This window comes from Halichoeres trimaculatus, unplaced genomic scaffold, assembly GCF_033239565.1.
Source record: "Halichoeres trimaculatus isolate MK-OKI-2021-1 unplaced genomic scaffold, fHalTri1.1 fHalTri1_scaffold_18, whole genome shotgun sequence".
Taxonomy (NCBI): domain Eukaryota; kingdom Metazoa; phylum Chordata; class Actinopteri; order Labriformes; family Labridae; genus Halichoeres; species Halichoeres trimaculatus.
In genome coordinates, this window is record NW_027437196.1 from 5,153,927 (window position 1) to 5,167,773 (window position 13,847).

Sequence of the window (13,847 nt, forward strand, 5' to 3'; positions counted from 1 at the left end):
ATCAATAAATCAGAAACCCCCCCAGACCAAAAAGAGCAGACCGGTTCATAATGAAAGAACCAGAAACTACGTCCAGAATTAATTATTCACCCGCAGACGTCGCTGGTGTTTCAGTGTAAAGTGTGACCCTGTTAACTGGTGACTCTCGACCGTTAATCACTAATACTGCTCGCTGACAGTCACCAGTTAGCATGGTGGCTATTAACTCGAAAACACCGGTTGCTCTGTAACGGTCAAAACTTGATAGACGTTGTCTCTGTTGTATGGTATTGTTTCTAACCACTGACCACTGAACAACAGTAAATTTTTACACTGATATAACAGGTTGAATTTAGTGTTTAAAAAAAAATGCTAACTCGTCTGAATGAATGGAGCTAAACGCTGATGCGCGCGCATCTTTATGACGACGTAGACTGATAATCCCTCTATAGAATCCACGTGCGGTTTCAAATGGTGGATTAGAGGTTTATACTGGCTTTAAAGAATTTGTAGAAGTGAACGCCTCTTTTATAACTGGAAGTGACAAGATTTACATGTGTTTCTTTCGAATTGTAGTTGTAATGCCGATTTATTCCAGTAGATGGCGGTAATTCTACCAAAACCTGCCACCCACATTGACAAACAGTATTAGTGCTGTGCATTTTTGTCTTCGCATACTGACTACTACAGACTGAATTTCAGCCAAAATAGTAGTCAATGCTAGTGTAGTAGGGGGTTTGGAAAATAGCCCTTGTCTCTTTTCAAATGTCAATAAATCCAAAGTCCTCCGAAATGCCTTTGTTCTCATCATACCACCCTCTAGAGGCCTGATGCACTTGTACATTTGCCTGTTTTGTATCCTCCATACGTCATTGTCCTACTTTCTGAAATCTACTCAGGTCTTGGGGCCATGGTTGAAATGCACCTTTAATATGAAGATGATTTTGGTATTTTTACAAATACTTCACTGTGTTTCAAACTACAGGACCTCGTGTACGTATATCTAAAATTTCAGCTGGTAGAAGTAAAACGTTAGGGAGCTGCTGTTTACAAAACAAAGAAATGTTACCCTGGTTTCCCTGAGTTGACAAATCGGTCAGTCTGTATTTCTGGTTACTTATTCTGTATTTATCAAAACTAAAGCTGCTCATCCAGAAAAGTATCAGGTAAAACCAGCTGTAGATCAAATCCAGGCAGCTGAATTAATCGTTTGTGTCATATCTTCTTATTTTTGGGGTTCCTCAACACTGTGTGAACCATTCTTTTTTTTTTTGCTCTGGTGCTGTTGGAATAAAATAAACATAATTTTGGTGCTTTATTGCGACAAAACCAGTAAAAACATTTTATTTTGTGCTCTTGTTTGAGGGAGTTTTTCTGCCTTTGGGTAATAAAACTGATCAGTCAAAATAAGGCTTTAAATTGTGATTAAAAACACATCATTGTGAGATCTTCACCTTTTTTCAGCCAGTGTCACATTCATTTATCATCCTTTAACCGTGTCTAAGAAATGAAACAGCACTCACATGAATACTTTTCTGCTTACTTTCTTTCCAGTGGGGGGCGCTGTAACTGCATCTTTTGTTTATCATCCTACAAAAGCCTGACAGGAGAACCTCTAAAACAAGAAACACTGAAATAGAAAAAATAGTTTTTATGTCAAACTCATGTTCTTAAAGATAAGAAGTAAGAATTAAGATTTCAGCTGTGTTAATGTTTTTATTCAAACCACACGTATGAAATCAGACACAACAGTAAACTTAGTTTCACTTCTACTACAAGTTATTAAACAAAAAGAAAGTTGATTTAGGATCAGTTACACAGCTTTGTGTTGTGAGGTGTTACAGCAGGCGGGCGTTCTCCTCCTTGTAGTCATACGGGTCACCTTGGAAGGGCAGGTGTGGAGGATGGTTACAGATTCCCATGAGGAAGATGATGATGGTGCCAAACGTCATCACCGGAGTGACCAGGAAGAGACAGAGCCGGTCCACCGTACGAGCGATCCCGCTCCAGTTATCTTTCTCCTGCAAACACAGACGGTGTTATGTATCAGACTCAACTCATGTCCTCTCCAAAGGTCCTAACCCGGTTTTTCTCTGGCTCTCACCTCGTTGTAGTCGTTCTTGTTGCGCATGTGTTTGATGATGTAATTCGCTCCGTCCACGGCTGGCTTGATCTCTGAGTACAGCTGATCTGTGACGCCTCCGTCCTCCTGGGGCTTCACAACTACACAAAATCCACCAAAGTGTTTATAAACTGAAGCGTTTTTATGACACAAGAATTGCACCAAAGCACCAATCCTTTGACACAGAGCAGATTCTGATAATTTCCTCATCATGGGATGCTTCAATATTACACCCTTTAATATTTAATTATTTTTTATTATTTTAACCCTTTAAATGCCCTCATTACTCCATGGTGTCACCGTTTTGAAAACTACACTTAAAATGAGTCAACTTTCATAATGTAAATGTGGGGATATATTTTTTTAGACATCAGACTTACATATCTGTAAGATGAGTAAGGAAAATTAACTAATTGTGTTATTATTTTTATTCATTTATTTATTTTTTTTATTTTTTTTTCGCAGTGTCAAATTCTTAAAGGTCCCATATTATGCAAAAATGCAAAAATAAAAAGAAAAAAGAAATTAAAAAAAATGCAAGGGGGCAACAAAAATTAAAATTGGCCAAAATTAAAAAAAATATATTTTAAAATGTTGAAAATATGTAAAAATTTATCTAATCTTTAATCTTATTATTTATCTTCCCAGGGCTGTAAAACTTGAGGTTAGCCACAGGTGCATGGAAAGTTGGTGGGCTGTTGATGTTGTAGGAGGTGAAGTAGAGCGGTGGCAGGCTTTATTGACAGATGGGATGAAGATTTAGTTCAACAAAATGTTCATGCAGGATTTTATTTAGTGTCAGTGTCTTTAATCATCAATACCCTCTGTAAGAAAAAAAAAATCTATATTTCAGTGATTTTTTTAAAGCTACGAGGAGCCACTGCAAAGGATTCAAAGAGCCACATGAGGCTCCAGAGCCACAGGTTGAAGACCCTTGGCCTACACTGCCGAGCTGTTTCCTGTTGTTCTATGACTCATAAAAGATGCTAAGCTAATGAACGCCATCAGACTTACTAGCTGCGTGTGTGGGCCGCGCCATCAGTCCGTGTCTCTCCGACTGTTTCTCAAACATCAGATCGCTGCGGGACTTCACGCTGTAATACTCCTCTGCTGAGGCGATGTAACCCACTGAGCTGGACCGCCGCGGCAGCGCTCCATCCCAGTACGGCTCCGCCTCTTCTGGGCGGGACATACGCAGGAGACGGGGCAGCCGTTCCAGGAAGAACTGTGAGGTAAGAGTGATTGAGAATGTGAGTGTGTATCATAGAGTGTTTATTTAGTGTTCTCATAAGTGTGTGTGTATGTGTGTTACCGTCTTGGTCCACTCAGACATGACGTGTGTGCTCGGTGTCCTGAAGTGCAGGTTGAGGACGACCACGCAGTTCAACACCACCACCGTCACCAACACCATGATGAACATCAAATATCTGAAAAACATTATTGACAACATTAACGAAACTCTTCAAGCAGTGTTTTGTTTTTACAGTTCACTTTTGAGTTTGTAAAGAAAATGCAGATACCTTTTTTTAGCAGCCTGATATTCCCTTTCACTCACTTTCTTAGAATTGAAAAACAACTTTGGGGAAAAAAAATCTGCAGTGCTCCAAATGAATCTGTGTTAATGACAATAAAAGCTATGGTGTGACAGAGTTGACCCTGAATAAAAGATTAACTTGAATCTATATGTTTATTGGTATTTGCAAACTATGCATGCATTGCCAGCCATGGCTCTTTGTGGCTCCCACCTGTGGAAAAGAAATCTGGGTCTGAATGCGGTAGACTGATTCTGCTCTTTGTTTTCCTATAAATGTAAGAGTCCCTCATCCAGGTCACCCATCCTTCTGGCCCACTACGCTCTGCTTGTGAAAGACGCCCAGTGTGGCTCCAAATCTCTAGCCAGACTCTTCTCCTCTGTTGTGCCCACATGGTGAATGAATTACCTAACTCTATACGATCCACAGAGTCACTTTTTACTTTAAGAGATGTCTGAAAACTCATCTATTTTCCTATAGACTTAAAAGTCCCTCATCCAGGTCTACACTGGATGGTCTTGTTTATATCCCCTCTATAACATCAGGAGGATCAGACCCTACCTGACACAACAGCCCATGCAGCTTCTGGTTAGCTTCTGCCCTTGTGATATCACACATCAACTACTGCAATTCCCTCCTAGCAGGCCTCCCTGCAAGTACATTTAAACCTCTGCAGAATACCCAGAATGCAGAAGCATGTCTGGTCTTTAACCAGCCCAAAACAACACGCATCACCCAGCTGTTAATCTCGCTTCACTGGCTTCCAGTAGCAGCTCCAATCAAATCCAAAGCTCTTCTTCTGGCTTACAAAACATTGACAAGAACAGCTCCTGCCTACCTGGGGTCCCTCATCCAGGTTTACACTTCGTCTCGCCAACTACGCTCTGCTTGTGAAAGACGCCTGGTGCTCCCAGCCCAGCGCGGCTCCAAATCTCTAGCCAGACTCTTCTCCTCTGTTGTTCCCAAATGGTGGAATGAATTACCAAACTATATACGATCCACTACCAGTTCCTTTCTACTTAAAGAGATGTCTGAAGACTCATCTGTTCAGGGAATACTTAGGCCCTCAATCTGACCCTTCTCCTCTTTGTCCTCGGGGGTAGAATGAGTCAGAAGGTCTCAGACCCAGCTCTTAGTGAATATTTAACACTGTTCATTGAGTGATGTTGAAGGTTGATCTACATTTTTGCAGCGATTAATTGTTGTTGGTCATGGACACATTATTCTCCATGGGGAAAAAAAAATCAATCTGCACTTAATGGCAGCACATGCAGCCAAAAAACATGTAGCCCTTTGTCGCACTAACTAAGTGAATTATTGCTTGTGTTGTGCGTCGCTTTGGACAAAAGCATCTCCTAATGGAAACTTCTGAACTGTAAAAGACACTGATCAATGCTCCACATTGTGTCAGAGAAAGTAAAAAAAAAAGCATTAAACAAAGATTAAAACAACAACATTCAACAAACTGATAAATAACATCTTATTTTCCATTTCACTGCTTTGTTTTTATTAGCAGTGCACACTCTCTTCACTGTTTTCTATGTAACTCCACCATCACTGCTCTCTGTTGGTTGAAGCAGCTTTGGGTTGAAAATTTCATGGTAGATCTGCCTTTTTTTTCAAAACCATCAGCTCTTTTTGACACTTTTTATTAAAAAAAAAAATAGACTATCGTTTTGCGGTGAAAATTTTGGACACAGTTTGCAAAACATATGTGGAGACAAGGTTTTTGTTTTATAGCGCAAGATCAAAAATAAAACAGAACTAAGCTTAAAAAAAATGAGAAGTATTAACAAATAACCTTTCAGAAACACAAACCTGTAAATCAAGTTTTGTTTGGACTGATCAAAACATCCTTTTTTCTGTCAAAGAAATCTTTTACTTTTGGTGAACAGGTTAGAAAAACAGCTTTGTCCACCAGGGGGCACCAAACTCAATACCAGCTCAAACATTTAAACTTTAATGTTTACATACTTGACGATAAGCGGGACAGACATGGATGTCTCTGGCAGCCGTTGAGAGATCAGCAGGAGGAAGACAGACTGAGCCAGCAGCACCGAGATGGACAAGGTCATCTTCTCACCGCCTGCACACACACACACACACACACACACTCAAACTGATACATCTGACAGCGTATAATTCAAACAGATCACGTTTCATCTGTTTCAGTCATCTGTTGATCGTTAATAACTGTTCATGGAAGCAAATAAGTCTAAGTTTCCACAACCACAAGACTCAAAAATGACATTGACAGGAAAACTCAAACCGAGTTTATAAAACAACTTTAGAAAAGATTCTGCTTCTGTGAGGTTATGAACGAAATATGATAGAGATATGAACAAGATACGGAGGAGATGTGATGTGCACTGACTGTCGGCCGGTAGGTAGTAGACGAGCGAGGCCAGGAAAGAGATGAGCACACAGGGGATGATGATGTTGACGATGTAGAACAGAGGTTTGCGTTTGATGATCAGGTAGAAGGTGATGTCCTGGTGCTTGTTGCTCTCCATGGGAATGTGCTTGTAGGTGTTTTTCCTAGCCGGGCGGTGGATGATCTCCCACTCGCCGTTCTCTGTCGACACCAGCAAAGAAGAAATAAAATGACTCTTTGATTTGACGAACCCCGAGGGATGAGCCACTGATGGTAACACTTACCTGTGAAGCTTTCGGGGTCGATGACAATCCACTCCACGGTGTGCAAGATTTCAGTCTCAGGGTCCGCCTCTTCCTTCAGCTTCATCTGGATCTCTTTGGCGTTGTAGGTCAGAGAGCTGAGAAAGAAAATAAGGACAGAGGTTATTTGTCAGGAGTTCAAACAGAACTCTGAACGTACTTTTCTCAAATCCTCCACACAGAGCGTTGCTGATGAAGTCCCTCACACGAATTTGAGTGAGCAGTTCTGCCAGTCGAAGGGGAAATAGTTGACGTTGATGGAGCAGGAGGAGCGGAAGATGGCTGGAGGTAGCCAGTATATTCCTCCATCAGGAAACACCAGGACGTTACTGTAGTACGCCACCTCGAACTTGGCGTCGTTACTGAAAGCGAGAGAAAGAAGAAAGGCATGGAGGAACGAAGGTGGAGTGCAACGACCAGGACAAGGTGAGAGGCACCTCTCTGTCAGCTCTTTCGCTTTTTCTTGACTCTCACTTGTTTTCGAGCACGATCTCAGGCAGCCACACCATGCTGGACGGGAGACGAAGCCCCTCGATGCCGTCAAACTCCGTCACATTCCACGCCAGACGGTAGTCAATCCAGGTCTACAAACAGATTCAGTGATTTTTAGTGGAGGTCTCAAGCCTTAAGTGGAAATATTAAAGGTTCTGTACACTGTTAAAAAAATGTTGACTCAAGTCATCCTGTTGCTTTGACTGAGTTACGTAAATTCAACATGAAGTGTCAAATAATTTGAACTAGGAAAAAAAGGTGGAGAGAACTAAAAAAAACATGTCGGTTGGACTTTGTTCATCGAGTTTTTACAACAAATTAATTTTTGCTGTGATGATGTTTCGTAACCGTGAGTAAGGGGGGAACACAGTAGATATAATATGATAATAATAAAAAACTTTATTTGTATAGCACTTTTAAAAACATTGGTTTACAAAGTGCTTTGACAGCAAGGACACAAGACAACAATTTCACATCAAGGAAAAAAAAAGAACAACTGAAGAAGATTAAATAAATTCAAAGAACATTTAAAGGTCCCATATTACGCAAAAATCACTTTGTTAAGTCTTTTAGTGAAATTTGTGGGTCTTTGGCTTTCCTCCCAGCCCACAAAATGTGATATTTAATGACCAAACCTGTACTTAGTAGTGCTTGTGAATATAAAATCCTGACCTAAAACGAGCTGTTTGGATTTGGGGGATTTGCCGATGTCAGCAATTCCCTTTTTTTGACCAATCAGGAGCAAGTCTGACCTCATTGGTCCACCGAAGCAGATACCCCCAAACCCCCTGCATGCACAAGCTTCCCATCTCAGAAGAAGACAGACTAAGTGTCATTCATCATTTATCAAGGAAATGTGCCAGCTACACTCAGTAAAACTGTGCATGTGTGTGCTAGTCACTTCACGGCCGACTGCTTTTCCAACTTTGGAAAGTCCAACAGAGGTCTAGCCAATAGACTGGTCCTGAATCCAGGTGCATTACCAACCATCCGCCAACAAACCTGGGACCCTGGAAATGTGAGTATTTTAAATGCTGTGTGCTGTGGAGCAGATGTAAGAGCTTTTCCTCAGTGTCCCCCCTGTCTCTGTGTTAGCTTCAGGATGCTAACTTTAGCAGCGGCAATCCTGTTGTTTTAGCCTGTAATGTTACGGTAAACGAGCTTTGCTGTTTTTTCTAAACATTGTGCACTCGGAGCTCTTGGCGCCGCTCTCAGTGACGCTGAAGAGCGGGGCGGTATCAGCGGTGGCTCATTTACATATGAAGGCCACGCCCACTAAATCAGAGCGTTCTGAACAGAGGGGCTATGAAAGCCTGGAAACAATGCTGCTGTGCTTGATTTATTGGCTTTTTGGACCAAAACATGTTACTACCATTTCATGAAGACATCAATGATCCATATTAAACTGCAGAAAAGGAGCAGAATATGGGACCTTTAATCCAAGGAGGAGGGAGTTACAATAGTCCAGTCTGGAAAAAATGAAGGAATATAAGACCCTGTTGACCCAAATGTCCTAATCCTAATGTATCAACAAATCTCATTTATTAGCATTAACACAAAATTCACTTTGAAAATCATTGGGTGCATGGGCTCAATTAGCAGAGCACCTCCCGCAGTGTAACTTATCAACATACAGCAGGGTGTTATATCCACTGTGTTTCCTCCTCACTCACGGTTTCAAACCACCATCACAAAAAAAATTGATCAATGTGGACACAGATTTTTAAGTTGAAACATGTTTTGTAGCTGAGATTATGACAATTTATTATATGTGTTATCAGAACAACTTCAGTTATCTTTTATTTAAAATCATATGTAAGATCAACAAATATACAAAATCACTTTTTACAGTGTACTCACGTGATCGATCCAAACATTCGTCAGAAGCGTCTCATCGACCTCTTTCTACGGAAGAGCAAAAAAAATTAACAACCCTCAGTTTTCAACCAACTGAAGATGGTTTCACACAAGCATCAAAAAGCAAAAATGTCAAATATCAAACTCACTTCTACAAATGAGAGTAAGTACGGAAGCCCTGAATGATCTTGAAGCATTTTATTTTTCTGCTTTTGAGATAAAGAGTTATTTTCAGATGTTTTCTTGAGATCTCAGCACATCTATAACAAAAAAGATTTCTGGTGTTTTAAAAATCAAATCAACGAGTTGACCTCTACCATTCGCCAGTTGATGATGCGCCACGCTGACTGAGGTAAATGAGCCTATTTCTGTTTTGGTTTTTTTCACACTTTTCATAAAGATGCAAATGGCAACAATTGTCTTCTGGCTAATGATAGCAATTGAGCTAATTAAAATTTTTAGATGGACAGAAAATAATGTCATCTCAAATCTTGTTTTTCTGGATAAAGAGGTCGTTAGGATAAGTTGAGATTCTGGGGAAACAACTAAAACAACTAATAAATAAAAAATTTAAATGAAGTGGCTCCCATAGTACGACGGCTTATTAGGGCCACTTAAAGAAATTTTAAAAATAAATTTTCGAAAAATTAAACTTGAAATTTTCTAGATAAAAACTAGAAGTTTTTGAGTTTGAGACTTACTGAACACAAAACTTACTAGTATATAAAGTCACAATTTTACGACTTTATAGACCAGTGAATTTTGATTTCTCAGAGACTTATATGTGGCTTCCAATGTGTAGGTTGTTACGTAGTTCACTGCAAGATGGACCAAATTGACAGCCTCATCAGACTGTACTTTCGAGTTGGTCTCAGCAATAAGGAGATACTACAGGTTTTAGCCCAGAGTCATCGCGTTCTTATGAGCAGTCGGACTCTGAAATGACGTTGTCGTGCCATGGGGCTGTTCAGTAGAAAGGAGTTCACTGAACTTGAGGAGGTGCGTTTATCTGACAAGAAGTTCAACGCAACGCAAAGCATCAACTAACATCCAGGACTTGTGACTTCATAAACCAATAAATTTACGACTTTACAAGGTCGCAAACTTATGACTTCATTAACTCACAAGTTTACTAGTTTATTAAATTGTAAATTTTCCACTTTATGAACTTGCAAATTTTTTAGTTTCTAAAGTCGTAAATTTGCAACTTTAGAAACTAAAAATGTTGAGTTCTTTTCTCGAAAATCCATTTATTTGTTTAATTTCTTTAGTGGTCCTAATACGCCGTCGTTCCCGTAGAAACCATAGACTGTGAAAAAAAAAAAGGACATCCCCTGGCTCGGCTCCAAGTGAGGTCTCCACAAAAACTGCTCCCCCTGGTGGCTGGCTGCAGTATAGGTCAAAAGATCCATCTCTCCAGTCATTCCAGATGGGCTGTGGTCAAACTTTAAAAAATTAATACACCTGGTAGAAATGTTTCTAATGTCTGATTGTTGTGGTTATTTGAAGATATCATTTGGCTGTCTTGAATCCAAGTCCTCTTTTTCTGAAAAGTTTCGTTTTCATTGGTTATACAAGGTAAAAAAACGAGGTTTTACATAACGTTTAACAATGATTGACAGCTACCAGTATTTTTGTCGGGGATTGTAAAATATGTCAGGAGGTAGAGTCAGAAAGTGATTAGACACTCGAAAGAAAAAAAATATATATTTTTGTCACCCAGCTCCACTCAGATTCTCCCAGAATCCCTCACAGTCTCTACAGCACAGACTCTGGCTGCAATTGCTGCCAATGGCGGCGCCTGTGACGGGGGGATTTTGGCTTTAGAACCATACAATGGTACATGGCGGAGCCACAGTGTCCACTCTATAAACAGTATATGGTAGAGACAGGTTGCTAAAGAGGAAAGTGTTTTGAAAGTGAAGCCTGGGAGTCCAAATTTTGAGGTTAAAGCCAGAGAGAAAAACTGAAATGTGAGGAAAAGAAACAAAAAAAATTGAAATTAAAGAAAAAATTTAAAAGAAATTTGCAAATAAAAGTCAAAAATGTGACTTCTTTAAAAAAAAATGATTAAAATAACAAAATTCTGAGATAAAAGTCAGAAAACAAACACAAATGTATGAATAAAAGTCTAAATTTGGGAATTAAAGTGAAAAAAAAAACAGAAATGTACAAGACAAAATAATGAAATTAAAGAACAGAAGTCAAAATTCTGAACTTTCTTTGTAATTTATTAGATAATCTGCCTGATCCTGATTTCTCTGTCAGCCTGAATTCTCTCCTACCAGTGAGATGAGGTTGGAGAGAGTGAGAGCGAGGTAAACGTCCACGACATCCTGTTGCCTCTCCACCGGCCGCAGCTCTTTGTTGTATCCTTTTTCTTTGAACAGGTAGTTTATCAGACGCTCCTCCTCGTTCCTGCTCCAGCACCCTGTAAACAGAAACAGCTTAAATTCATCCTGGAACTTTAATTTATTGTGACTTCTTTGATTTTATCAGACATGAGTTTTCATTTGGTGAACAATTATGTTTGAAAACAGGAGAAAATTTCCTGGTTTAAGCTCCTGAAGGGACTTCAAACTGAGACAAGTTTCCAAATCTTAATCCAGTGTTTGTTTTTGTTAAAGAGACAGAAATATACTGTAAATAAAGCGAGGCATGCCACTCACACACACACACACACACACACACACACACACACACACACACACACACACACACACACACACACACACACACACACACATTGCTCATATTTCAGCAGCTGCTCTGTAAGCTGCAGCTGACACACATTCGCCTTCCTGTTTTGTCCTTATTCTGCTTTTATTTCCATTTAACCGTCTTATTATCAAGGCTTTAAGAAAGCTGTAGCACAAAAAAACCCAACAATGTTTCTTTTATCCATAATTCAGTAAATAAAGTTATTTTAAACACTTGGGAGATCCAGACCGGTCTGTTTGGAGCAATTATTTTGTCCAAATTTTAACCAAAGTGAAAGAAATGATCATATAATTATGTTTAACACATGAAACAGTAAAGTGTTTGTCATTTTCTATGAAAAAAACAAAACAAAACAGATAATTTCCCAAATTCTTGTAAAGAAGAAATGTGTAGTCAGCGGGTGATTATACAAAATTCAACCCCAAAAGAGCCACACAGGAAGAAACAGCAAAGTTGATGTTAAATCTTCTTTGAAATACTTGTTTTGTGCAGTTTCTTAAAAGATGAACAAAAACATTAAACAGTAATATCTAAGAAGGTGAAAACAGTGACTTTTGGACATGTTTAGTTTTTCAAATTGAAGTCTTTTCTTGAAAAACTTCCACTTTAAAGGTAAACAAATGTAAATATGATAAATAGTTGCTGCTTTAATGCTTATTCATCATTACAGGTCTTTGAAAACACATCCAGGTCAACCTGTAGCTGAAGTGAAACTCTGACTGAAAGTCTGTGGAAGTTTTCAGCAGAGTTAAATCAACAGGTGAGAGTTTTTCAGGAGCGGCATTGACTCACCAGGTGAGAGCAGAGCGAGCAGGAACACGGTGAGCAAAGCTGCAGGCTGGAGCTTCATGGCTGACTGCTACTGCTGAGAAATGCTGTGTCCTTTTACCCGCCGACCTTCTGCCAAAGCCCTGAGAGAGTGACAGGCAGCAGCTGCAGAAACACAGAGCAGAGAAAATAGACAAGACAGAGCGGCCAGCTGACGCTCTGAGCTGGAAACAGAGGAGGAGGAGGGTCACATAACATAACAGGAAAGACCTTATACCAGGATTAACATTTTTCTATTCAAACCAAATATTAAAACTCACAGGTTAAAAAAAAACTCAATTCAACTCAACAATCAAGATTTTTATCCTTCAAAATTTGACTCACTGAGACCTGAGACCTTCCGGATCATTCTACTCCTGAGACAAAGAGGAAAAGGCTCAGATTAAGGGCTCAAGTGTTCACTGAACTGATGAGTCTTCAGACATCTCTTAAAGGTAGAAAGAGATCTGTTTGGGCACAACAGAGGAGGAGAGTCTGGCTAGAGATTTGGAGCCGCACTGGGTTAGGAGCACCAGGCGTCTTTCACAAGCAGAGCGAAGTGGGCGAGAAGGGGTGTAGACCTGGGTGAGGGACCCCAGGTAGGCAGGTATATCATTAAGGATCCTATACACAGGATTTTTTGTCCAAGTTTTTTACGTTTTTATCTTTTTTTTGTTTGTTAATTAAAGTTTGTCTTTAAGCTTATTTTCAATCTTATGTCATTTTTTTATGTTCTGTTTTTTATTTATGATTGCTGTGTTTTGTTTTTTTATTTTTTGATGAAATCCCCTGGTACATACCTCATGATTATGAACCGTCTTTCCATGATGACCAAAAAGAGCACACAGACTGCTGAGTCTGAGACCCGGTTCAAAATAAAAGAACCAGAAAACTTGGTCCAGAGTTAATTATTCCCCGCAGACGTCGCTGGTGTTTCAGTGTAAAGTGTGACCTTGTTAACTGGTGACTCTCCGCCGTTAATGACAGATACCAGTTAGCATGGTCGCTATTAGCTCCAAAACACCGGTTGCTCTGGGACGGTCAAAACTTGATAGACTTTGCCTCTGTTGTATATTACCGTTTTTAAAAACTGACCACAGAACAACCGAGAATTTTTATGCTGATAACATGTTGAATTTAGTGTTTAAAAAACGCTAACTCGTCTGAATGAATGGAGCTAACCGCCACTTCTGGGTCAAGATGCGTGCGCATCTTTATAATGACGTAGACTGCTAAGCGCACCGACTACGTGGGGGGCGGGGCTACAGTGACCAACAGTCAATTTGAAAAACAGTAATTCATAAAAAGGAAAGCTGCTGGGCAAGAGTTTCCGCATTTATTACTTGAAATGGAGGCACACTTAAGACACTTATACATTCCCCCTCTAATGGATCAGGTATATACCTTATTATTTTATTAAGCAGACTAAATTGCCTTGTGTTATTCATCATTCGCAAAAAGGAAAACTGCTAAGTGAGACTCTCGTCAGGAACTTACTTCTGCCTAGTCTTCAACTTAAATTAAATTATAAAGATAAACAAGACAAACTAAAATAAAACACAAAAAATTACATTAAGATAAAAAAACAGTGAACTCTAAAAAAAAAAAAGAGAGAGAGAGAGAAAGTAGAGACTGGAGATCAAAATATTAATATCTTACAT

At 39.6% G+C, this 13,847-nt stretch overlaps 1 protein-coding gene across 1 annotated transcript; it reads right to left on the reverse strand.

The window, feature by feature from the left end:
- Nucleotides 1–1,791: 1,791 nt before the first annotated feature.
- Nucleotides 1,792–12,802, reverse strand: chrnd (cholinergic receptor, nicotinic, delta (muscle)). The gene is made up of 12 exons (XM_074693652.1): nt 12,172–12,802; nt 10,944–11,089; nt 8,662–8,706; nt 6,784–6,893; nt 6,516–6,671; nt 6,292–6,407; nt 6,008–6,208; nt 5,608–5,719; nt 3,414–3,528; nt 3,116–3,326; nt 2,084–2,202; nt 1,792–2,000 (listed from the first exon to the last, which is right to left on the reverse strand). Exons 1-12 carry the CDS (start codon nt 12,227–12,229, stop codon nt 1,818–1,820), a joined length of 1,572 nt encoding a protein of 523 aa, XP_074549753.1. The 5' UTR covers nt 12,230–12,802; the 3' UTR covers nt 1,792–1,817.
- Nucleotides 12,803–13,847: the final 1,045 nt, after the last annotated feature.

Coding starts and splice junctions, on each gene's coding strand:
- chrnd (XM_074693652.1), bottom strand. CDS start 12,229: ATGAAGCTCCAGCCTGCAGCTTTGCTCACCGTGTTCCTGCTCGCTCTG. Junction 6,894..8,661: donor CGAATGTTTGGATCGATCAC/GTGAGTACACTG, acceptor ATCTGTTTGTAG/ACCTGGATTGACTACCGTCT. Junction 2,203..3,115: donor GCGGCCCACACACGCAGCTA/GTAAGTCTGATG, acceptor GATTTTGTGTAG/TTGTGAAGCCCCAGGAGGAC.